General features: G+C 29.2%; 1 protein-coding gene across 6 annotated transcripts; it reads right to left on the minus strand.

Moving 5' to 3' along the window:
• Window positions 1-15: 15 nt before the first annotated feature.
• Window positions 16-14,603, minus strand: LOC126893970 (suppressor of cytokine signaling 2-like). Of its 6 annotated transcripts, none has more exons than XM_050664560.1 (4): window positions 11,295-11,750; window positions 2,846-2,907; window positions 2,287-2,782; window positions 16-1,266 (listed from the first exon to the last, which is right to left on the minus strand). In XM_050664560.1, the coding sequence occupies exon 4, from the start codon at window positions 1,210-1,212 to the stop codon at window positions 331-333; it is 882 nt and encodes a 293-aa protein (XP_050520517.1). In that variant the 5' UTR covers window positions 1,213-1,266; window positions 2,287-2,782; window positions 2,846-2,907; window positions 11,295-11,750; the 3' UTR covers window positions 16-330. The 6 variants fall into 6 exon arrangements, with proteins under 6 accessions (XP_050520517.1, XP_050520514.1, XP_050520516.1 ...); XM_050664557.1 differs by lacking the exon at window positions 11,295-11,750 and adding an exon at window positions 2,981-3,124; XM_050664559.1 differs by having other exon boundaries at window positions 2,287-2,907.
• Between the last annotated feature and the right edge of the window lie 10,791 nt (window positions 14,604-25,394).

Here is a 25,394-nt window from a genome sequence, read left to right on the forward strand (position 1 = left end):
CTAATAAATTCAATAACATAATTAACACTAGGTAGTCTAATTGTTGTTATTGGTATTGCCTAAAGATATTAAATATTCTACAATAGTATTAAATTATACATATTAATATGAAAGACTAATCTTTCAGACTTAATGAAAATAAAGAAAACGTTTTCTTTATAATTGCATGCCAATAATATCGACAAAAATATTCTAAGAGTATTAAAAAAGTTTCATAAAATCGATGACAATAGGTACCTAATAACTACAACACTAATTTATATAAAATAATTTAATAGAATAGAATATAATGTAAGAAATTATTAATTGAAAAAATAAATTATTACATAATCACAGGCTATACGGATATTGTATTAAATATTCAATCAGTTCATTCGGTAGTGATGTAGGAGTGATGGTGATCAGACACTTGTGTCTATTAATCACTAAACGAGCCAAGTGCTTCAGGGACGGGAACCCTTTAGCATCAGTCTTAATCATCGGTATTTGAAGATTCATCCAGGAGAAACATTGTCCTCGCCGATTAGTCCACGCGGGATACGGAAGCACTCGACGAGATGTATCGATACGGGACAGTCTTACGTAGTAGTCAATTAGTTCTATAGGACACCGAAACTTTGGAACTTGCAGGCCACCGGACAGTCTAGGCATTGAATCCAACCCGAACACGCCGTCCGAATACGTGAATCGGACGCTCAATTGTCCTTCGTCAGCCGTTTGAATATCCATTGTAAAAAGGTAGCCGGGGTGCTTGGAATCGCGCACGTAGAATCCTCCGGCAGGCATTTTAGTCAAAGAGTTGCTGGCTCGTGCTTGCGATTCAGCTCCTTCGTAATACCAACCGGACGCCCGCAACTTGTCCACGGCTGCAGAAAGGACCCGTAGATCTCGGACACCTACATCCACTCCCCCTGTGGTGGACGGAGAATTCCGATGGTATCTGTCGGATGGTGCGTGGCCACGGCCGCCAGGTTTACGCGACCTGGACGATACTATTCGGCCGCCTGCGAGAGTCAGTTTGGATCGTTCTCGAGACAGGGCATGGTTCATATACATTTGGTATAACACTTGGTTGCGCTGTTCGAATGCCCATCGATCCCATAAACGGATCCAGCATGCTTGCAACCATAGCGATTTGTCTAAATCGACCGAAGCGGCGTTGTCATCCCGCAGTTGATCACCACTGCCGACACGACATACTGTATTTAACATTTCGCCATGACTTGCCGCTATCAGTCTGTGTAGTACTTAGTCGAGCTGTCGAAACTAAAAAAAAAAGACAATAAATCGTAAGTAAAAAATTGTTATCAAACGTAAAACAACATTATCTTTTCAAACAAGTCATTTTCATACGTAAATAATATAAGGGAAGTCCCGAACAAAATGAATAATAGTTACAATTTGTTAGGTGAAAATTGTTAGTTCAAGTACTTTTTTTCGGCGGATTAAAACATGTCTCGAGAGGGCAAAAGTTTTGAAGAATTATTAATTAAAAATATATTATAATTTGATTTTTGATGTCATAAATTGTTAAAAGAAAACAATACTTGAGTATTGATTATTCTAATCGAGAGTGAGGAAGTGAAGCTTCTTTGTGTGTAAAAGATAAAAAAAAAAAAATGTTTAGTAGTTTTTATGAATCATGTACATTTTGTTAAAATAAATTGAAATCACTTTACTGAGGTAGTAAAATAAATGATTTTATTTTATTTTTTTTAATGTTTTAATATATTACAGATGAATATAAAATTAAATTTAAGAGCACAATTTCAAATTTAAGATCATTTTACAAAATTGTTACTTATTAAAAGATGTTTGATAACAATATTTCGTACTTTTTTTTGCTCTTAAACTTAATATAACCGCTTGCCATGGCTTTCCATACACTCAAAAAAAAAATATGTATACAAGTAGCACGTCCGAAAACTTTTAAAAGATTACTGTAGATACATTATAATCATGTTTAATTTAAGAATACAGTTTTAATGAGTATTAAACCAGAGTTACGTATTTATAACGNTGATAACAATATTTCGTACTTTTTTTTGCTCTTAAACTTAATATAACCGCTTGCCATGGCTTTCCATACACTCAAAAAAAAAAATATGTATACAAGTAGCACGTCCGAAAACTTTTAAAAGATTACTGTAGATACATTTTAATCATGTTTAATTTAAGAATACAGCTTTAATGAGTATTAAATCAGAGTTTCGTATTTATAACAAAAATTTTAACAGAATTTTCAGACGAAAAGATAATGAAATTAAAAAAAAATATATCACTTACTAAAATCAGTAAGTAGTCTTTAACATCCACTTAAAAAAAAATGACCGAAGCCCATAATTAAAGCTGAATTTTATGAGCTCTTGAATCTGACTACAAGGACGTCTCATTGACCGAGATATGTCAATAGGAAATGGTATGGTGACATATACCGAGAAACACTTATTGAATAATATTATATTTTAGTCGGTCGACTGCACGTGGTGCTGACCATAAAGTGTATAAACTGAAGAATGGAAAAGAACACCAGGGGAAATTATAAGAGTTTTCCATTGTGCGAAGCGAGTACATTGAATATCGTTTGTTCTTCTTTTCCGAATTTGGTCATCTGACTTACATAATTTTATTATTTTATCAATAGTATGCACTAAATGCAAACGATTAGGGTCTTTGTTTCGAAGAATTCGCATCGGCGTTACTATGTCAATTTACTACATCAAACATGAGAGTAAAAAATAAATAGCCGAAAATCGTTTGTTTATGTGTATTGCACTGAAAACTAATAAAACATAGTTGACCGAAATAAATAAATTACCAGCGAAAATGTGTCGGCGTGTATTACCTAAACGATTGGTTGACTTTATGTATCTCTTCTCCGTATACTCGTGTGTTATACGAAACGACCTTAAAGAAAAAATAATATTAATTTGATACTCGGAAAAGACGTTTTTCTTTCGATTTATTTAATCATACGAACATCTCGAGGATCAATGTCTTGAACAATCGAAAACGTATAAATGTATTGATTGAACCAGATTGTGTGGCGGCTGTGCGATTTATGGCAATGAATTGTCGAGCGTATTCACTGGAAAACTAAAAGCTACTTCTCGGTATGGGCCCGTCGAGGNGCTACTTCTCGGTATGGGCGCGTCGAGGAAAAAAAAGCAAATAATAAAAGCGAGACAAAAGGAGACAGGGAGGAAACGATATGGAAAACGTTTTTTAATGATATTAATTTTAACGTTATGATAATCCATGTTCACCACCGGTTACGATAACGAATCACGATTTGTTCTTTTTGTTTATTTAATATATTACAGTCCACCGTATAAATGGAGCGAAATATAATGATGGCATGTACACTATTCATATGCTAAATGGGAGTCACAGAAACACCGGAACAATACGAGCTCCGTTCATTATCGAATCCATTATTATCATCTCGCTCATAACACAATCGGTATAATTCCCAGAACGGTATAACGACGCTATTAACTGAAAACATTTTTTTTTTTTTTTTAACGCCGTTCATTATTTATAATATCGAATCGAAACGATAATGATGACTCTGCCCGCTAATCTATTCCTAATTATTCTGCGGCCCGCACTTTTCTCGACATCATAAAAAAATAATAACGTTCTTTATTACTTATACATATTTTATTATAGCCCAGTCGATGAACACGAAATGCCATCGCCTCGACCCGGATGCGATCGTGAAAAATTTAATAATAGAAATAAGCACTGAAAATCATTGTAAAATAACCCACACAAAAGACATAATCAGTCAAGTAACGATAAAATAAATTCATTCACTTCGTGTACATTGATGAGGGAGAGGCAGAATATGAGGGTGCACGAAAAAAGATCCGAATGGATTCGTGGAATAGCTAATGGAAATTAACAACCCTACTTATGGGCAAACGTATAATTTTAGAAGATGGTCAATGCCGGGGAAATTAAAGAGAGTTGTTCGGTGTAAATTATAATTTCCAAGTATTTTGCTTGGAAAAGCGAAGCTAAACGATGATAATGTGAACCCGAACACCAGGAGATCCTAAATGGGGTAGTAAAAAATATATATATATTGAAGCTTTGAATAGTTGGCGATTTCATTTAATGCGTTCTAGAAATTCAAATTACACACCAAACTCCTATCGCTGACTGAGAACATTTTCTACTACTCCACACGATGACACTATTTTCACATCATTAATGTAATTTCTAATACGCGCTAAAAGTTTCCGTCAATGCTCATCAACGTTATTTTCGGCAAAAAATTTATTAAAATATACACGACGACGACGAGACGAATTATAAATAAACCGAAACAAAATGCAAACATTAAACGGTATTGTTAAGCGGAATCAACAATCACATTTTTAGTTCTAGGAAAAAGAATCGTAAAAAAACACTGCGTTGTTAAGAAAAAAATAGCGGATTAAAACAAAGCTAAAGTTAGTTGTAAAATTAATAGTTCTCGGATTAAAAGGGCATTTCAAAAGATTTTATAAATAAATTAGTTAAAAAATAAACTGACAACGAAAATTAACTCACGTACAAATTATTTTACCAAATTTGTACGACTCGGAATCGGATATTAAAAAAAAAAACACAACTGGAAAGCTGTTCACATTTGGCTGTGACAGGTTTAGTAGCATATCCCAATTACGTAATCGTATAAATCGGATTTAGATAGAAAAAATTGGGACAACGTGCGTTTGAAAGGGTTTTGCTCTTTCTCAGAAATCTTGGTAAAAAATTCGTATAGAAGTAATTATACTGTTCGGACTAGCATTAAATAATGTTAATAACATAAAATAACATCTTACTCTTATGGCAATATTTTATTAAAAAAAAAAGTAATTTCAAACATAAAACACACTGTTCTGGCGGCGAATGCCGTAAAGTAGAAACTCTCTCGTGATTGGGTTACTCTCCTAGAAAATTTTCCCGGAAACCATGTACACCTATTTAGGCGATGTACACAGGCAATAGCAGCGAGTGATGAGAATAAAAAAAGGCTTTTTAACAAAATGTTTAAGCTTATTGCTAATTTGCATTGTTGTCGCATCAACAGTTAATAATATTAGCCGGAAAATCAAAGGATAATACGACGACGATGGTCTTGAATGCAAGTCAAGATGTACAAAAGTTTTGCGACCTCAAACACAAAAATAGTTTTCGCAGAACTGAACGTATCGCGTAATAATTAAAAAAGTTTCTTGGATAGGGTTTCAGCCAACATACAAACGCAATTCAAATCACAACAACACAATAAAAACAACTATGTTTGGCCGCGACTTAAAAAAATGTGTAAAAACCGATGTGATTAAAGTGATGAAGACGACGTTATAGAGGCGCAATTGATGTAGAAAAACGTCATAATATTCATAGAGTATACTTAAGACGACACAAAAAAAATTAGAAATAGTGAAATTTGGCAACGGACCATGTGAAATTCATGTCGTGACGTCGACTTGGTATTTCTCTTTTAAACGTACAATTTATAGGCGTTCGGGCAGTGGGAAAGTAACGAGTTGAAAATTAATTGTAATTAACAAGCGATGCTCAAGTGTCGGCAGCTCGAATCGTACTCATTGCAACATAAAAAATAGCAATTAATATCGTTGACTATCTAAAATAAACTACTAATTGTTAACTTAAATAACTATCGACCTTCTAAATTGGAAGGTCAAGAGTTTATATAATTTAAAATTAAAATTATATTAAAAATATTAATTTAAAACTAAAAAAAATATTCAACCACAAAAAAATTACTAAAAAATCGCGGATACACATGTCGGGAACAATGTTACTATTATCAACGTTAAACAAATACTGACTGTAGTATGATTTAAGTAGTTCAACATTTATAATGGTAACATTGATCCAGGGTTATCAATATTTATTGGAACTCCCAATAAAACATAAAAAAGGAGTATTTTGACTACTACAAACACATATACATAAAATTAGTTAATATTTCCACATGCCCATCTTTAATACTTGATAATTACTTTAAAAAAGTATTTTGAAAAATAGTTTGATGGTAAAGCTACAACTTATACTTCTCAACGACCGAAATTTGACAAAATAATTAACTATTACATTAAATCAAGACTCCCTACAAACATTTTAAAACCACATATATATTGAAACAATATTTAGGATTATGAATACACTCCAAACATTTCTTCATTTTATATGTGGTATTTTTATATTTTATTTTTAATTATTTTTATTCCGCGTAAGATTTTTCGTCCGTTTATTTGTTACAGCCAATCTATTTGATAATAATTTCAAAAATTCAATTACAATTTAGTATACAAAATTTAATGACAATCCAAAAATAAACATCTAAAACTTTTAGTGAACAAAGAAGAATTAATCTGTTTTCAATAGAAAATTAATAATTGAGTTTGTTATTAATCTAATTCAATATGTTGATATAGATAGATATTTTTAATCCAATTATAAAGTCGACCGAATTCTATACAATAAGATACAAAATAATTTGCTTGCAAACTAATGATCATAGCAACCCCTCAATAAAACTTGAAAAAATTCCAGAATGAAGCTCTTAATTAGTACTTTCAATGACATTAATAACGAGGTTTGTTAAGGAAAACTAAGGATTAAAAAAAAAATCGGATTTAATTATAATAGAAAAGGAATATTAGTTAAAAATACTGTTTCATAAACCTAATTTCATGAAGCCTGAATAAAAAAAAAAAAAAAACGTTAACGAGAAATAATTTAGATAAATAATACGGAGTTAGTTATATTATTGAGCACTCGAATGATAATGGGTCATATTCATTAACAATTCCGAGAAAGACGATGAATATTATTTTTTTAGAAAATTAAAAAACTAATCATAGTACTTTACGGTCGAAGCGGTTCTAAGTAAAAAATCTCTTCCGCCGATGTTGTGTTTTTCAATAAATATGTTTAAACACCTTTAAATAATAGTAAATAATTATAAACTATTGTCGACGCAAATATTGAACAATCAACGAGCTATTTTTGTTTTTGTCCCGAGAATTGTATAAATAAATAAATTGTAGTCATCAATTTACATTGTAATTGCATTAATGATGATGTCGAGTCCAGTTCATTAGCAACGTTATTATTGTCATGATATGTCAACTGTGTCACATTATTATTAATATAACAAACGACTGAACAACAACAACAACGTTTCTAGTCTATAATTATTAATTATAATATTGAAATAATGAACTTGGAATAGATATCTAGAACACAATACACAATCAACGGAATAAAGCCTATGTATGTTTTATAGCCTATATACGTCAGCTACGGGACCAACATTAATTACTTCTATTAATATGCTGAGTTGATGTGGAGTTGCAAATATAATTACAATGGTTAATTGTAAATGGATGGTATTAATTTAAAATGCTTTAATCAAGCCGGTATATTACAAATTACACAATGAATCTACCGTGAATCGTATCTGGAATAAAGTGCAAAATAACGTCGTTTAAACCAAATTATGATTATTATAAAAATATTCACAGTGCCAAGTTTATAAAAATAATGAATCAAACCGTAAGGTAGAAAATTGTGCGAAACAACTAAAGTGAACATAAGGGCATATTTTACATGAACTAATTGACAGTAAATTTACATAGTTGTAAGAGAGTGTGCGTCGATACGTAATAAATGTACCGAGGGCTATATGGATTTTAATTTTTATAGAAGAAAACTACTATAAGGTTTTTTTTTTTATGCTCTAAAATCAATAACGATTGCTATTCTTATGGTCTCTACCGAAGTTGAAAATATACAACTCGCATACATTCAGATATGAAAATTACCGAGAAACGCTCTAGTCATTATTTTACTCTCTAACGCAATCCGATAGAGCTTGGGAAAAGTTCAGGGGATTTAAACTGACGTTAAAATTGAAATTTAACCTCCCTAAATTTCCGTTATTTTGACATCGAATAAACGTATGAAATATGGGTTTTATTTAATTGGATTTAATTTCATACCTACACACGATAGAGAACAATTAACATACGCTTGATTATTATGAATTTGACAATTTGAAAATAGCAATAACGCCAAGGCCACAAACACAATACAAAATAGATAACCACTTTATTGTTAAATTGGTATTCGCGTTAATCTATTCTCTAACGTAAAGACATAAACTTAATAACAAATATAGTACACAATAAATTTTCTGCGAAGTTTAGATAGATGAAAATAATAGATTTGCTAATTTAAGGAGTTAAATATCCACTAGATTGGTACACGTAAACAGAATAATAGACAACGAAATTGCTTAAAAGTTTTCATTAAGATCATTATAAAAGGCACCAGCGGAACGCGTAAAACTAAAAACGTTGTTTTTCGCCGAAAAAGAAGAATTTTTGTATTCTGCCATTCATTTTGAATTTTTAATAAAGGTTTATGTAAATGTTACATTGAAGTCTACTTCTCCGGAATCAAATGTTGAACTCACGTGTATTTTAATAAGCAACGCCTACACTATGTTTACAGATCACGTCAATGAATACCAATTAAACAAACCATAGCCGCCACTAGTAGACCAATTATTTTTTTTAAATACACAATTCTCCCAATTGTATAATAATTATAGCTTAAATTACCTTCAAAGAGTTAACGTCATTAACAGTCCAAAACTTGCTTTGGATTATGAATTACTATAGTATTGACTTTTATTCGATTGACCTTTTGTCCTATAAAACACCATAATGAACAATTCATACACTACATTACAATGTAAGTAGGGTATCATGAAAATATAATTATTCACGTGTAGGGACGCCGAGCAACTTTATTACTAAATTATACGCATATTATGGATAATGGGTAAACATGTATTATTGTAAGTATCAATATATTTTATTTTAAGTAAATTACCCAAACGTAATACTCAGCTAGCCAATAAACACGAGTTAGGAGGTGTTTATAGTATTATAAATTATACTAGTTATTAAGAGTCCCAAAATGATACTTAAATGAAAGCACAGTCTTTTGAAACATATAGTTAAATATGCAATAGTAAACAAAATATAATATAATATGAAAAATATTAGATAATGTTGGATTCTATTGGAAGATGTATGTTCATTAAAAAAAAAATTCGTAAATATGTCACGGTAGATGATAATTTTATAAAGCAATCAACCGAAAATAACGAATAATACTATAGAGTGACGGTTGTTTCAAATAAAAAGTGTGTCATTCATATGAAACCAAGAAGTACAAAAAAATAATAATAATACCAAGAATTTCTTTTGACAACTATTTGTGCATAATACACATAACATGAAAATTCTTGAGAAGTACTGTTATTAGTTTAAAAAATAAAACAACACTTATGAATAACACATAAATATTTGAAAACAAAAAACTGAATGAATTTAAAATTAAAATTATAATCAAATTTGATAAATGATTTACAATTTATTTGATATTTTTATTTTTTACAGTTATTAGAAAAATAACATAGACAAAATATAATGATAAACGGTTCGATTTATTAAAAGTACTGCCCTCCTTCCATTATTTGACTAAATGATTTTTTTGTGATATACAGTTTAAAATTTGATTTGTATTTATGAACCATATTAAATATCAAGTTTGTTGTAAGAAAAAATATTTTTGAAGTTTAAGTTTTTTGCGGATAAATTTTGTAAGGTTAATGGGAACCTATAGTTTTCTTTAAATATTAAATAGACTGGATGGAATAAAATTTTTACTAATCGATAATCAGTTGTGAAAACTAGTTTTTAAATTAGTTATATTTTTAGTTATAGGCGGCGAGAAGGGTGTGCAGTATATATTTTTATGTTCGCTATATGATAAAAAGAGAGCGTCACTAAACACTACTTCGCGTTCGTCTCTTTTCTACATTTTTGAATACTATTATGTTATTAATTAAAATTACTATACTGGTTATAAACCTGTTAACATTTTATTAAATTTGCTCTACATTTAATTTTTAATTATTGTAAAAAAAGAATTATAGGTTCATATTTAACTTTCAAAAATTACCCCTAAAGTATTAATCCCCAGAAAATGTTTTTCTTACAACAAGCTTGATATTTACTACGGTTTAGAAACATAAATCTAAATTTAATGAAAAAATCATTAATTAAAGAAAAATAGGGTGTAGTGATCTTCTAAGCAAATCACACTATATCAACTATTGTTATACAGAGAAATTAAGGCCCCCCCCCTAAAAATTAATCCTGAATAGTTGCCTGTTAGGTCTTAATAAAATTTTTTAAGAAATTGAGAGAAGTAGCTATTGAAAAACAAGAAGAGATTTAGACTTTTCGTAGTCATCTACAATCTGCTACGATCACGAGTTTTTCATTTTAGAAAATGACAATTAATTGAGTGAAAACTTTCATTGGTCACTGTGAAACCGTTACGCGACAACGACTGTGTTAATAGATCTATTAACGTCGTGTTTTGATTTGATAAACACCGACAATTTGTGGAACAAAAGAGAAAAAGAAGGTAATATTTTAATAGACACTGTGATAGACAAGCGGAACATTATAATAAATCACAATTCTATGGAGCTGACGCACAGTTAAAAAAAAAAATTCATAATAGTTTTAGTGCGATTAGTAGAAAAAACATTGATAACGATTCATGTTAATTCGTTTTATTTTTCTAGATTAACTAATTCGATCACTATTAAGTAACCTATTTAAAGACCTGAGATTCACGTCGAACGTTTTATTTACTAAGAATTCATTAATACTGGCGCAACACTCATCAACACACCAACGTGCGTTTCGTTTTACGATTGGATATTTGAAAGTCTAAAAAATGCTCTTGTAATCATTCGGTTGGTTCGACCGAGTTGACATTGAAACAATTAACCACATCGCCTGACCCAGCAAATAGTAAATTTAAAAAAGCGTACAATAATCTAGAGAAGAACAATTTGTCTAACTCGTCGCATTCCACTAAAACTTTGTTGCGACGACTTTGACTGGGCATAGGTAGAAAACTCCACGAGGCCAATAAGTTACAAATTGATTGCAATAAGACATCGGAACCGCTTTATTGTTCTTTTCCAGTAAGACTGCTCCATTTAATTGCTTTCGGACATTCAATAAGACGTATTAATAATTTAAAGATGGTAATTTCACACACACAGGCAATCCCTTAGATATTTAACTTGAATAATTCAGTCATCGGTATAATTTTCTAACACAAAACCCGCATTTTGTATAACAACGCAATGATATTTCCAACAAAAGACTTACTGGTATGATATTCCGTATTTAAATCAACATAATCCTTTGGGGAAGTATTTGCTACACACTGCCACTATTAAGAGTAAAATAAAATAAACACGTTAATTCGAGTTTTTACTAAGTCATTAAAAAGATCACAGATTCAAAAAAATTAACGATTTAACAAGGCCGGCTTGTTACGAGCCAAACGCACACTCCAAAACCGCGAGCCGGCGGAGTACTGAAGGCAACGACGCCGACACACGAACAGCGCTCAACTAATACTGTGCGCGTTCAGTCGACTGTAAAATTCCGTAGGGATCCGTTAATCGTGGAAGGGAACAATATCGCGACCGATTCGAATAAGCTCGAGAGTTTTCGCTTATCAATTATCGCGTGCTGTGATCCGGCGGTGCCTGATCACCATCATCGGAGCGCGGCGCGGGCGCTTTGGTGTCTGCCGTACGCGTCGGTACAACCAGTAACATTCGTAGCGCCGTGGTGGACTCGTGGAAATGATAATGGCGGAGGTGATTGTAGTGGTGGGACGGAGGTGTGACGGCGAGTGGTGGTCGTTGTCGCAGCCGCTGCCGTCTGTATAGTTTATATGCATATGCCCATATGTCTGTGTATCTGTCGTGTGTATTTATACGACGACTATTCCCGGAACTCCTACGCACGCTCAGGAGACCTTCAGCATCTATTCTCGGAACTCTCGACCGCCCGTCGGCGCTGGCCCCTTACCACCACTCCGCTTGTCGGTGTCACGGTAGTCTGATGTTCCATTATTAATGCTCCGCTAGACTATTTAATAATATTAAAATATCGTGTACCATGTGAAAAGAAAAAAAGGCGGCCCAGGTGCTGTGAACATTCGCCGGGTGCGTGTGCCGTTGCAACGTGTAACCCCAGGACCGTCAGCTGTCTGAGAACAAACATGGGGAATATCGTGGGTAGCACTGGATTCAACTCGTTACGGGAAAGAATAGATTGCCGAGTAGGAGATGTGGGTGGAAGGTCGGCTGATTATCTTCGAACAGCCGCCGCCGTTCCTCATAACGAGCAGAACAAACAAAAAATTTATCCCGATCCAGGAATCAAGACAAAGTCACTGATTGTCCCATTAAACTATTTGCATATTCCTTGAAAATATAAAAATATATCTTTTTGAATAATAGTCGGCCTTATCGCGTCAGTGAACTTTTACATTATTTGAAATTACATTTTAAACACAGACCAAAATCCTTTTAGCAAAATATAAGCTTTTAAAGGATATTCCAGTAACCTTGTTTAGTACGCGAGCAAAATATAAAGATACGACCTACGTAAACTCTTACGAAAGTACGAGAGAAACAATACTTGATGCGTTAGTTATAAAAAATATATGAAAAAAAAAAATGATTCAAGAGCGAGGCTAAAAGTTTTTTTAGTGTTAAACTTAAAGCGAACAATAATACAAAAAAAAAAAAGAAGAAAAATGTTCAAAGTGAACTTAGTAGTAAAATTTACGGTAAATTAAATAAAATTTCTTAACGATTAGTTTTACTTTAAAAGTCGTCACTCGTTTAGATTTTCAAATTAAGATTAGTCAAAACAAAACCTTCATTGTATGCGAAGCCATCACAAAGCGAAAAATATGAAAAAAATTGTTTTTATCGACCGAGTAATTTTTTTTTTAATTGTGATAATTTTTTATTTTTATTAGCATATTTTAACATAAAACAACTGTGAAGTAAAGGGTGTGAAAACTCTACGCTCAATCTTGGGATGACTTTGATTATATGATCTTATTATATAACTGAACGAAGAAAAAAACACATTGTTGAAAAAATGAGGGTTGTTGTTACAATTTAAACACAACTTCGTAAAACAGCGTATAAATTTTGTAAATTGTTTATTTATGCTTTAAACAGATTTTTTTTTTAAAGAAGTATTCTTACAGTCCTGGAAAAATTACTTAGTATCCTACGATTTTCAACATTTTTTTTTCACTCGATCATGTGACTCCAGGAAAATTATTGGCAAAGATCAGAAAATTTTTGACGCTTACATGTGTTTTAAAATTTCGACAGCTTTCGAAAAACACGTTTGCTGACATTTTTGAACCCAACCCAACCAGCTTTTTGCGACTTAAAGTCTGAAATTTTTACCAAAGATATTTATGCAATAAAAAAAAATTCAATATGTTCATTTTGGAATGTTCTGTGTGCGTTTGTTTTTTAATTCCATGTGCATGTGTATAAGGGGCGTCCGAAAACGTATGAGTATGGTAATTTTACAAGGAGTTAATAAAATATTCATAATTCATTATAATCGTTTCTATGTTTTTATAATGATTTATTCCGGAATATCATTATAATGTTGTCTGCGTATGATTATTTTTCCATACTGGTTTATAGTGTTTAACTATTATCTTGGNGTTTTTATAATGATTTATTCCGGAATATCATTATAATGTTGTCTGCGTATGATTATTTTTCCATACTGGTTTATAGTGTTTAATTATTATCTTGATTTTTTTATATTATTTATTTATTTCATTTTTTCACACAATTATTTTGGGGCGTTAATCCAATATAACAATTTATAACACATAAGTTTAACAATAAAAAATTAATGGCAATGACGGTGGGACGGTTGTGGTCGAATCGGTAACGCGTCAGGACCTGATGCACACCGTCTCGGGTTCGAGACTCGGTCAAGGGAACTTCCATTTGTTGAACGAAACCATCAGTTTAGTGATTGGCCGTGGACTTAACCCCACCCATCCTGTAATATACATGGTTAAGAAACTTCCTCTTAGGGAAGGCCGCCCTCAAAGGGTTGTAAAATGTAAAAAATAAAAAACATTATTTAATGAAAATCATTTCAATATACAAGTAGTTCATAAAGTAAGGAAACGGGTCAATTATTATAAGTATACGTGGTGATTACAATCATTGTAACTACCATAAATTATGACTTATATATTTTTTGGATGTATTTTTAAGTTATTACAAATTTTCAAGTTATTTTAATAAATAAATATATGGGTGTACAGTAAGTAAGGAAACGGGTTTCTATTGTACTTAATGTTTGTAACAACTGACATGTTTGCTTACTTACTAAACACTCTGTATAAGAATTGTGGGAATGATATTTAACCACCAAGAAATCTAATTCGTTACTGTTAATTGGACTTGTATCTTTTTTTCAAATATAATCAAGTTAGTAAGATCTTACAGATAGCGTATTCGTGAGTTGGCTCTAACAAATTTAATGTTGGGTACGTCATTTTTGCTAGTAGTTATTTATTTTTTGAATATGTATTTATTTTTAAATGTAACTTCTTTTTAAGTATTTTTAATTAAGAAATATTTTAGACGATTAAAAAAAGTACGAATAATTAAAAAAAAAAATGTTTAACAAAGAGTAATTTATAAGCTCATTAAAGTTAAATTAAGTTATGATTTAATAGTACCTTACAATACATTTCGTTAGTGCACGCGACTGACAATACGATGGTGTTTTGTTTGTTTTTAAAATATTCCCTAAAAAACCTTAGTTAAAAATATGGTAGTAGCTACTATTCATGAATTATTTATATATGCATAAGAAAAAAGGTCGTAAGATACTTTGCACGACGTGTACATACATAATATAAAGCTGGTTTTCTTGGTACTCAGATTTAAAATTCAAATTCTCTGCTATGTAGTGTACATCAATTATTTATATAGGGTCACCGAATGTACTCGTCTGTATTGAACTACCCATTTTATTTAAAAAGAACTAATTGCCATTGTTATTATTTTTAACGAAAACGGTTATAAATATTTATTGGAGCATAAATCTTTTAAACAAGTGCATTCTTTAGACGCCAATTAACTGCATCGCAGTAGTTTGATTTCCGAAAAATCGAGATCAACTTTCGTACTGAAGACTAACCGGCGTCAGCTGGCAGATACACTAAAACAAATAGTTATTTTGCAAATACTAATATTATTACTATAACGAGGACCGCTGAATGAAATGTTCAAGACTTGGTATTTAACATTAACGTTCTACTGACGATAGAAACTTCCGAATGATGTGGTTGAACATTTTGCCAGATTTTATGTAAACACAAACTTCAAGGTAATCGCGAGAAAACCCTTAAGATATTTGAAATTTACATACGAAAGTACTTGTATATGAAAATTGTGACGCGAGTACGTTGATAACGAATAAGTTTTCATTAGATTCAAAGTACGCGTGAAAAATGTGTACAGTTTGCAAGTTTTAAAAACGAACATTTCCTCTGATTTATTATTTGAATAATCACAATAACTTAAAACCTCCGGAGAACCGGTAAAATAATTCAAAGCCAACATTTTAATGTCGAACAATCGAATTTTGTTTTGAATTTTATGTAGAGTTCTATGAACACTGTTCACCACGCACCATGTATAATAGACAATGAGCTATTTTCTAGGTACGCCTGTTGTAAATACAACTTGGATATTTCAAATCTGATTCATGAATTCCGCTGAAAAGGTTTCAACAAGTTGAGTTCGTGAACTATTAGAGTCAAGGCCTGACGAGCACCACCACCTCGGCGATGCATTAGGACATCATTAACATTTGAAAACGTTTTTTAGTAGAGACATTCGTATATTTTAACGGTTAGATCTTTTGTGCGCCGAACGCAATATAATGATCTCTTGGTCTCGAGAAAGTGCATTCACCTTTTATTGTTCCGGTTTTTTTTTATCTAGGAATAATCGTCTGACTGACCAAAATGAATACTAAGAAGTAGGAGTAATAAAATATTTAATCAATAAACAATGTTTTAACAACTAATATAACCACTAATTTAATCTAATAAATTCATATATAATTTCAATATTATACAAAAAAACGTACAACAGACGCATTTGAGTAATTTTCATATTTACTGTAAAAGTACCCAAACACGAGCAAAATGCATTGAAAAAATAAACTCTATTAATTGTTTCTCTTAGGAAATGAATCGTTCAAATAAGAGGAATTCTAAGAATAAGTGAATTTAGGTGTTAATAAAGAAAAATTTTACCATGAAATACATTAACTCAATTAGCTAAAAGTTATGCTAAGAACATGAGTTTTTTATTTTTGTGACATATAATTGTATAATAATATTTTATTATAATTTTAATCGAAAATATTTAAAAATAGTGACTCATATAAATCTTTTTGGGTATTTTTATATTTGTGTTGAACTATACTCATATGCGCGTATGTATAAGTGTATTGATTAAACGCCTAGAAATGAAAATATATAAAAATTAGCCCCCTAAAATTTCATAGCACGGCGGATTTTTATTATTTTATGTCCAATTTTTTTAACCAAATGATTACAAATTTACTTAATTTTTAAAAGTATTTTTTTTTTTTAAATTCTTTTTGAGCCGGAAAAAAATAAAAATTCGTTTGATTGAATAACTGCAATTTTCAATCATTTCTTTTTTTGACATTATTACTAATTTATAAAAACGAGTATTTATGTGTATTTTTTATGATACAGTTGAAATATTCCGAACTAAACTCTTAATAGTTGTATCCTAAAGTTTTTAAATAATTAGTAATAATATAAAAAATTAGTGGTGATAGAAAAAATCAAATTGCAAATTTGAAATTGGCATGAAAAATTGATTAATAAGAGTATATTTTTGACTCTGATGAAAGTTTTTGCAGACATTTGTTCATAATTAACAACAAGTTATTATCTAAAGAGTTTTGTGTCAAAATTTTTAATTTTTATACACGTTTGCCATAAAAATAATAACTACTTAATAATATTTTATAAATTCTCCGAAAAAATTACAATACTAAATTATTAAATATCAATCTCATACTAATTTAATTGCTATAATAAATATTTATTCATATTTTATACTTCTAAATCAAAAAACTAATAATCAGAAATAATAAAGGAAATAGGGTTTCATTTTGCTTTTGGTATAATCCACTAATTCCTTAAAATTAGACTATCTACAGATTTGCTTCAAATCGTTTTTTATAATAATGATTTTAATTACTATCAGATATCATCTATACTTGTCACAACTTTGCCACGTCCACACTGTGCTACCGTTTTTTATTTTATCGGTGTCCTTTAGATAATCGAATAGCGTCATATCATTATCGATTATGAAATAAATTTACTGTTAACTAATTTCAATTCGAATAAAACTTATATCATTTTAGATTATATAATTTTACATGATATTGTATTTAAAAAATACATCTTTCTCGTTCAATTATAACTATGAACAATAAATGTAAACTACAATGAATAATATTCATAGGAAATACCATTATAACTGTTATTAGTTTCTTAATTTTTTCTTAGAATTGAATTTATGAAATAGGCTGCATTGTACTCTGAACGCATTTCTAGGAGTATAACTAGAAGTCAAACTGTCAAGAATAAGTAAATAAGTTTAAAATATACTAATGATTATTAAACACTAACGCGATTATGAATTACGGCGTTCATTGGTGTTATTTTCTATTTCAAGTTATTCATTTTGACATTGTCTAATGATCTTAATTCTATGAATAAAAGTGATAGACATTCATTAAACAGTAGTAATGGGTATAAAAGTACTGGTAACGGCATTAGATTTGAATAACAAATTCTAGCAGACTAAAGTTTCATTTAATGAAACAAAAAAAAAGTGAGAGTTTTAATTAGTTTATTTAAGATTTAGATATATTTTATGATGTTTTTGTGTGTTAATTTATAAATATCTTTTAACATAAAACGTATTTAAGATAACAGTATCAATAAAAATGACAAGTTTGTTTGGCATTTTTCATACTGTAGTTATCCAATTTCAATAAATATACATTTAACGTTTTACTGTTATCGTTATAGTAATGTGGACACATGATCAATCCAACATTTGTTAATATTAACCTCGGATTTGTAGGATCAAACACAGTTTTTACATAATTTATAAATGGTCGAATTAACTGTTATGCGCCTAAGACCTTATAGATAAAAGATAAATTACGAATTTTCCTTGGTATTTATACTGTTTACAGAGTTTGCAAAGTGAACATTATCTTGGTCGTAAATAAATTTCTTTATTACTACAATTAGAGATTAATAAAACGTTTTACTGCATATAATACCTACGCTATATAACAAATGTGTTCAGTTAAAAAATAATTAAATTATATGAAATATATTCATTATAACGTTTATTATGGTATTGCATAATAATTAGACTTGAAACTACGAAGTGTCATTAGATAATTATTGGATGTTTATCATGATGGACGTTTTATTTTTTACGATGAAGGGCATAGTTTAACTTTTTTATAGGTTCTGGATTATATTATACCGGGTCATATGGGTGAAATATAAAATTGGAATAACTTACGTTACCAACTCGAAATTAAAGTTAAACATTAGATAATAATATTCAATAATATTTGTAATTAACATATTATGATTTGAAACAATTCCTCAATGAAGTATACCTGAAATCTTTGAAACATAAGTTAAATGAGGATTTAATATTTTTGAAGTTTTAGTATAATACAACATTTTTTATTTGGTAAATTTTTGCGAATTTAAAATCTTAGCAAAATTTAAAAAGTTAACATAAACTGTATATTAAGTAATCCGAACAATTCATCGAAATGATTGCAATGCTTAGATTTTTAAAAATAGTCGGCTTATAAATGTGTTAAAGCTTTCATAAATTATTGTAATACTTAGACTATTTACAAATATGTTTAATAATAATAGTCAGTTTGTCAATAGTCACAAAAATGTTTAAAGGATGTTATAATTTGTTTAGCTTTTTAAGATCTATTAAGGTCATGTGACCTCATTCACAGAAGAGGTTTCTTATTATTTATACTACAGATAAGTGGTTAGTCTGTTGTTGAAAAGAGGGATGTTGACTCTAATTACTATGCTGATCTCAAACTTAGTTAACGAGATCGCTCATGACAAGGCTCGAGACTTGGCAGTGTGAATCAGTCACTGCCGATTCAACCACACTGCTCCTGTTTTTTTAGTTTATTACCTAAAATATGAAAGTCTGTAATTTATATAATTTATTTGAAAATGCAAAAACATAAAAATATACATATAGATTAAACATAATACACATAAAATATTATAAAAGTATATTCATATAACAATATATAATTTAGAGTGATATCAATCAAATTTATATTCAATATAAATCATAGTGGTTTTTTAATTATATTAGATTTATTATAATGTATACTTTATTCAACTCTGTGGTTAATATACAATAATGTGTAGAGGAGAATGTTATCTGGAATGTGTTAAAAAAATTATAGATAAATTTCTTTGGGACGGTTTGTTTTTTGCAATCAAAATTTCCGTAAGACATTAAAAATTGTAATTATTTTTTTCTCTTTTTTCAAATATATCTAAAAATAACGTATCATTTTGGAATATAACTATAGACTCAGGCACGTAGATATGGGTGGGCCTGGTCCCCCTTAGATTTAATGTGACCCATGGCCGGCCCTCCCAAATTTAAAATTCAATTATTTTTACGAATTATCAAAAACGTGCTAGGCCTTATATACATTGAAATTATTATTAATTTGTAATTACTATTGGGTAATACAGTTATTATTATGGCTGTATTTTCATTTTTATATTCATAGAAAACGTTATTGGAAAAAGATAACGTTCTAGACGCAATAATAAATGGAATAGCAGTTACTCCAAACGTGGTTGTAGGTAAATTTTTTTTAACTCTGGTCCAACAAATGATAACAAACTACCAAGTATCTGTATTGATTAGAATCTAGTTGATTACAAAATTCTATAGAGTAATATTCTATGAAAATTTTTTTGATAAATTTTATCTTTAATATGTTTTTTTTTTATAATTTAGTAGTTGCAATAGGTAATTTATTTGTTTTTGTTAATTTGTTATTTGCGTGCTCTAAATAATAGTAATAAAAAAATGACTATAAAAGGCACGAGTTGTTTTTAATTTAAAATAAAATAAATTTTACATTGTTTATAATTTATATTTATTTTAAAAATTATTTATAACTTATTTGTTATTAGTATTTAGGTATAAATTATTTTTTCTTAATAGCTTAAAAGTTGAAAAATTAAATCAGCTTATGTTCACATCATTATTTTATTTATTTTTCACAATATAAAAAAATCATCCCGATAGTGAAGATGAAAGTATTATTTTTTTTTAATTATAGGTACTATCAATTTTTTATAATACTGTAATAATTAGTATACTTTACACGAAAACAATTTGTTTTTAACCAACCAGTGGTAAAATTTTGAATTTGTAAGATTCATAGTATGGGATACTGTCTAAGGAGGAGTGGAGGGAGCCCCCCACAAGATTTTCATGGGAAACAAATTATGGAAAATGATACAAGGGCTCAAAACTGTTGGCCCCTCCAATAAACATTTTCTGGCTACGTGCCTGTATAGACCTAGTTTAATACATAACTAATTTATTAGTAATGTATTAGCCTGAGTTTATTTATTAGCTTCGATGCGAAGTTGAAAAGGTATTAACTTTACTGTGATGTGTTTTTTTTTATCCCTTACCACTTATTCTCAGGTCTCAGTGGTCCGATATTGATGTACAATACGTCAAACAAATTGTTTTTAGTCCCAGATATTACCCTCGAAAATTATCATCATAAGTAAAAAAAATATTTATTAAGTATTGCATTAATCCCTTTAATTTTTATTTTAGATTTCGACTATTTTAATAAACCACCCCCTCCAAATGAGAAAATTCTTAAAATTCAACTAAAATTAATCTATTATTGTAATTTTTTTTGTTCAGAGATGATCTACCACCTCATCACACCATACTTACGTTTTTAAATTTTACATAGAAATTAATAATATTTCTTTTGAAATGATTAATTACTGTATGAATTTTTACGAACAAAAAAAAGATTTCTTTAATTCCTCCAATGAAAAACTTTATATCCGCTTTTAAACAAGATACTAAATATGTTATTTAAAAAATATGTGTTTATGATTTAAAAATTTATAAACAAATTCATAAGGAAAATAATTTTTAACGAGCAACAAAACAATTTTTTATATTTTTGGTGTAAGATAAGGATAGCAGTAATTATAATGATATTAAACTACAGATATGTTACTATATATATTCAAATATATGAATTCATCTAATCAAATTTAATAGCTTTCTTTATGAACTTATTAAAGTTTACGACATATTGATAAATGGTATTAGATAATAATAATAATATTTATTAAGATTTATTTGAAAACATTTTTTTTTACTAGTATTTTTCGTTGAGACTTATTTATTCCTAGGATTTAATTTCCGTTTATGAGTACAAGATAATTGAACATAGGAGATTCAATTTCGACTTATTTCCGGTCTTGTAAGTTTTAGTTGAGTGATTATGTTTCAATAAATATTCAGTCACAGGAGATTATCAACTTTTTGAAATGTAATGTTTTTTAAGNAACAAATTGTTTTTAGTCCCAGATATTACCCTCGAAAATTATCATCATAAGTAAAAAAAATATTTATTAAGTATTGCATTAATCCCTTTAATTTTTATTTTAGATTTAGACTATTTTAATAAACCACCCCCTCCAAATGAGAAAATTCTTAAAATTCAACTAAAATTAATCTATTATTGTAATTTTTTTTGTTCAGAGATGATCTACCACCTCATCACACCATACTTACGTTTTTAAATTTTACATAGAAATTAATAATATTTCTTTTGAAATGATTAATTACTATATGAATTTTTACGAACAAAAAAAATATTTCTTTAATTCCTCCCATGAAAATCTTTATATCCGCTTTTAAACAAGATACTAAATATGTTATTTAAAAAATATGTGTTTATGATTTAAAAATTTATAAACAAATTCATAAGGAAAATAATTTTTAACAAGCAACAAAACAATTTTTTATATTTTTGGTGTAAGATAAGGATTGCAGTAATTATAATGACATTAAACTACAGATATGTTACTATATATACTCAAATATATGAATTCATTTAATCAAATTTAATAGTTTTCTTTATGAACTTATTAAAGTCTACGACATATTGATAAATGGTATTAGTTAATAATAATAATATTTATTAAGATTTATTTGAAAACATTTTTTTTTACTAGTATTTTTCGTTGAGACTTATTTATTCCTAGGATTTAATTTCCGTTTATGAGTACAAGATAATTGAACATAGGAGATTCAATTTCGACTTATTTCCGGTCTTGTAAGTTTTAGTTGAGTGATTATGTTTCAATAAATATTCAGTCACAGGAGATTATCAACTTTTTGAAATGTAATGTTTTTTAAGAATTCTTTAAACCTGAACCCTATGTGTTCATTTTGTTTGTCCTACATAACATTTATTACAACTTTCACGTTGTATTTGATATATTTCTTGTGGCTTAACATTTATTGACACATAATCACTCCATTAAAACTATAAAACTAATTAAAAACGTAATTATAGTATTTAATAATAAGAATAATTTAATTAATTGGGATCTTGACTCACTACAATATTCATTATTAAACTTTTGTAAACTGTCAAAATGTGACAATCNTTTTTATATTTAAAGAGAACAAACGTAGAAACGTTTCAGACTATATGATAACATCAAGTGATTAGGTCATTAGGGTTATATAAGAGACTATATTTCGGTTAGGATGTCATGTGTTTAGCGCTAATGATAGTAAAATTGTTCCCTAAATATGCAAATGCGATTTTTTTCGTAATTTTTGTGTCTTTTTGAGTTAAATATTTTTACATATTTTAATTTTAAATAATATTAGCTAGAAGTGATCAATTCACGTTTATATATTTTAATATTAATAAAAAAAAAAAAAGAAATTAAACAATATTTTTATTTTTTTGTATTTTATGTGTCAATATCATTTGTACAAAAAATAAAAATATATTTTTATTATTATGACAGTTAATTAGATTAGTTTAATCAGAAAATTATAATATTCGTAGAAAAATTTGAAAATGGCAATTTTTTAAAATACATTGCAAAACTGTCAAATGTTTTGCAGTTAACAAAAATGTTGATACTCGTGTTAAACAGAATTTTTTTTTTAATTTGTTACATAAAAAATGTTTTTTTCTAATTTCTTCTATTCAATAATATTATATTAATTTAATTTTAAATTTATATGATATCAATTTATATGATTTCATATTAATGTTTTTATCATTTAATAATAATCTTATCTAAAATGAAAATTTAGTCAGATTCATGAACATTACGCTGAGAAAATATGTCCCTTATTTCTTCTTTTTCGCTTTCATTTAAGTTTGATTCATTGGAATTTTCTAAAATTAAATTTAAAAATAATATTAAATCATATTTATATGATTATACTTGTTTCATATATTTATTTAGCGAGAATAAGTAATAATTATTAAATCATTGGTTTTTCAATTATTGAATACTTGCAGTTAATATATCATTCTGTTCATATATTTATGCATAAATACTTAAATGCGAAGGATACTAGTGGATATAATCTCTAGTATTCAGTATTTCATTTACCAGCGATTTAATAATAATTCTTATTCTTATTAAATAAATACAATGAATATAACTACATAAATGAATAATATTCTCGAACAGTAGAAATTAAGTCTAATATTACCAACGGCCGTTAGTATTTAGGTTAACCTAAATATAAAATATAATAATCCCGAATTAAAATACTGAATTATATGGAAGGAGTTAAATTCGTTTGTATTTTAATTAATAACAATTCTTTTCAATCAAAATAACACGTATTTATGGGTTGTGTGTCGTTATCACACTAAAATGTTCTCTACCGCTCTTGTCTAATATATTTCTTGGCGTTAACTTCGATAAGAATATGTGAGCGACAAGCTTTAGCTTCTGAACAATAAAATATTTTAAAGGTTCAATAAGCTACTGTTAGTGCACATTAGTCACTGTTTATACTGACAACTGACGAGTACTTCGATTGTGTGTTTATTATACTGTTGACGACATACCAATAACTCATAAAATTAATCACACGAGCGTATTAGCTGTTAATACTTTTATCGATAATAATGACGTTGTATAGATAAACGGAATTATTTACGTACGTAGGTATTTACGAGAATTACAATAACCGAATGACAAGAGATCCGTCTTAATTAACTTTTTTTTCAAACGCATATGTTTTATTGTAATCCCATACCCTCCTATCTAGTCGATTCGCGGAATAACTACCTATCATAATTACAGACCGCGTGATCGGTCGATCCTCGAGACGTTTAGATTCCGTGAATCTTTCTACTTAATACGTAGAAAGCAATTTCAATATTAGAATTCAATTACAACTTTAAATGTTATTATCCGAGTTGCGTAATTCGACAAAAGCAAGAGACGGCTGTTCGAACGACTCTAAATAATTTTTACCGAGAAAACACCAACAGGCGTATCCGCAGTGTACACGGAGAAGTTTTAAAAATATTAAAAATAGTGTCTGTAATGGACGAGCGTATAAAGTGGATTTAGATCACTGTAGGGGGCGGGTTAATGGCTTTCGAATAAATTATACGGGCCGCCGGCAGTAGTTTTAATCGTTTGATTTAAATAATTCTTTTAAATAAAATGCCCGTTCAATGACCTTGGTACTTTCGTCGAACACGATGTACCAATTTTCGAAAACGTGTTGGTACTCGTTTAACAACTTTAACAACACGCACTCGCTAACAACCGAATTAACATACTATTATTATTATGAACTCGATAGTTGACATTAAATACTTGATGTTTTTACCATGCAAACTTTTTGAATCGCACTTGCTGTAGGTGAAAGGTAGTTGATCGCGAATTCCAAGAATTGATTCTAACACTGTACTTTCGTTTAAATTATATGAATTATATTATTGTAAATCCGTTCGGAAACAAAACGCGTGTCAGGATAAAGTAATCTGCAACCATAAAATCACAGAGCAATATCGATTAAAAAACCATTACTCTCGTTATGATCGACATTGAATACTAGACGTAGTCTTTCTACAGTGCACTTGTTAGCGTTTCATAGAAGTGACGTAAATTTACCCAATTTTTAGGAGAGTTATAAACTGACTCCC

The sequence above is a fragment of the Daktulosphaira vitifoliae genome, unplaced genomic scaffold (genome assembly GCF_025091365.1).
Source record: "Daktulosphaira vitifoliae isolate Bord-2020 unplaced genomic scaffold, ASM2509136v1 Scaffold_1, whole genome shotgun sequence".
NCBI lineage: Eukaryota > Metazoa > Arthropoda > Insecta > Hemiptera > Phylloxeridae > Daktulosphaira > Daktulosphaira vitifoliae.

Coding starts and splice junctions, on each gene's coding strand:
- LOC126893970 (XM_050664561.1), bottom strand. CDS start 1,212: ATGTTAAATACAGTATGTCGTGTCGGCAGTGGTGATCAACTGCGGGAT.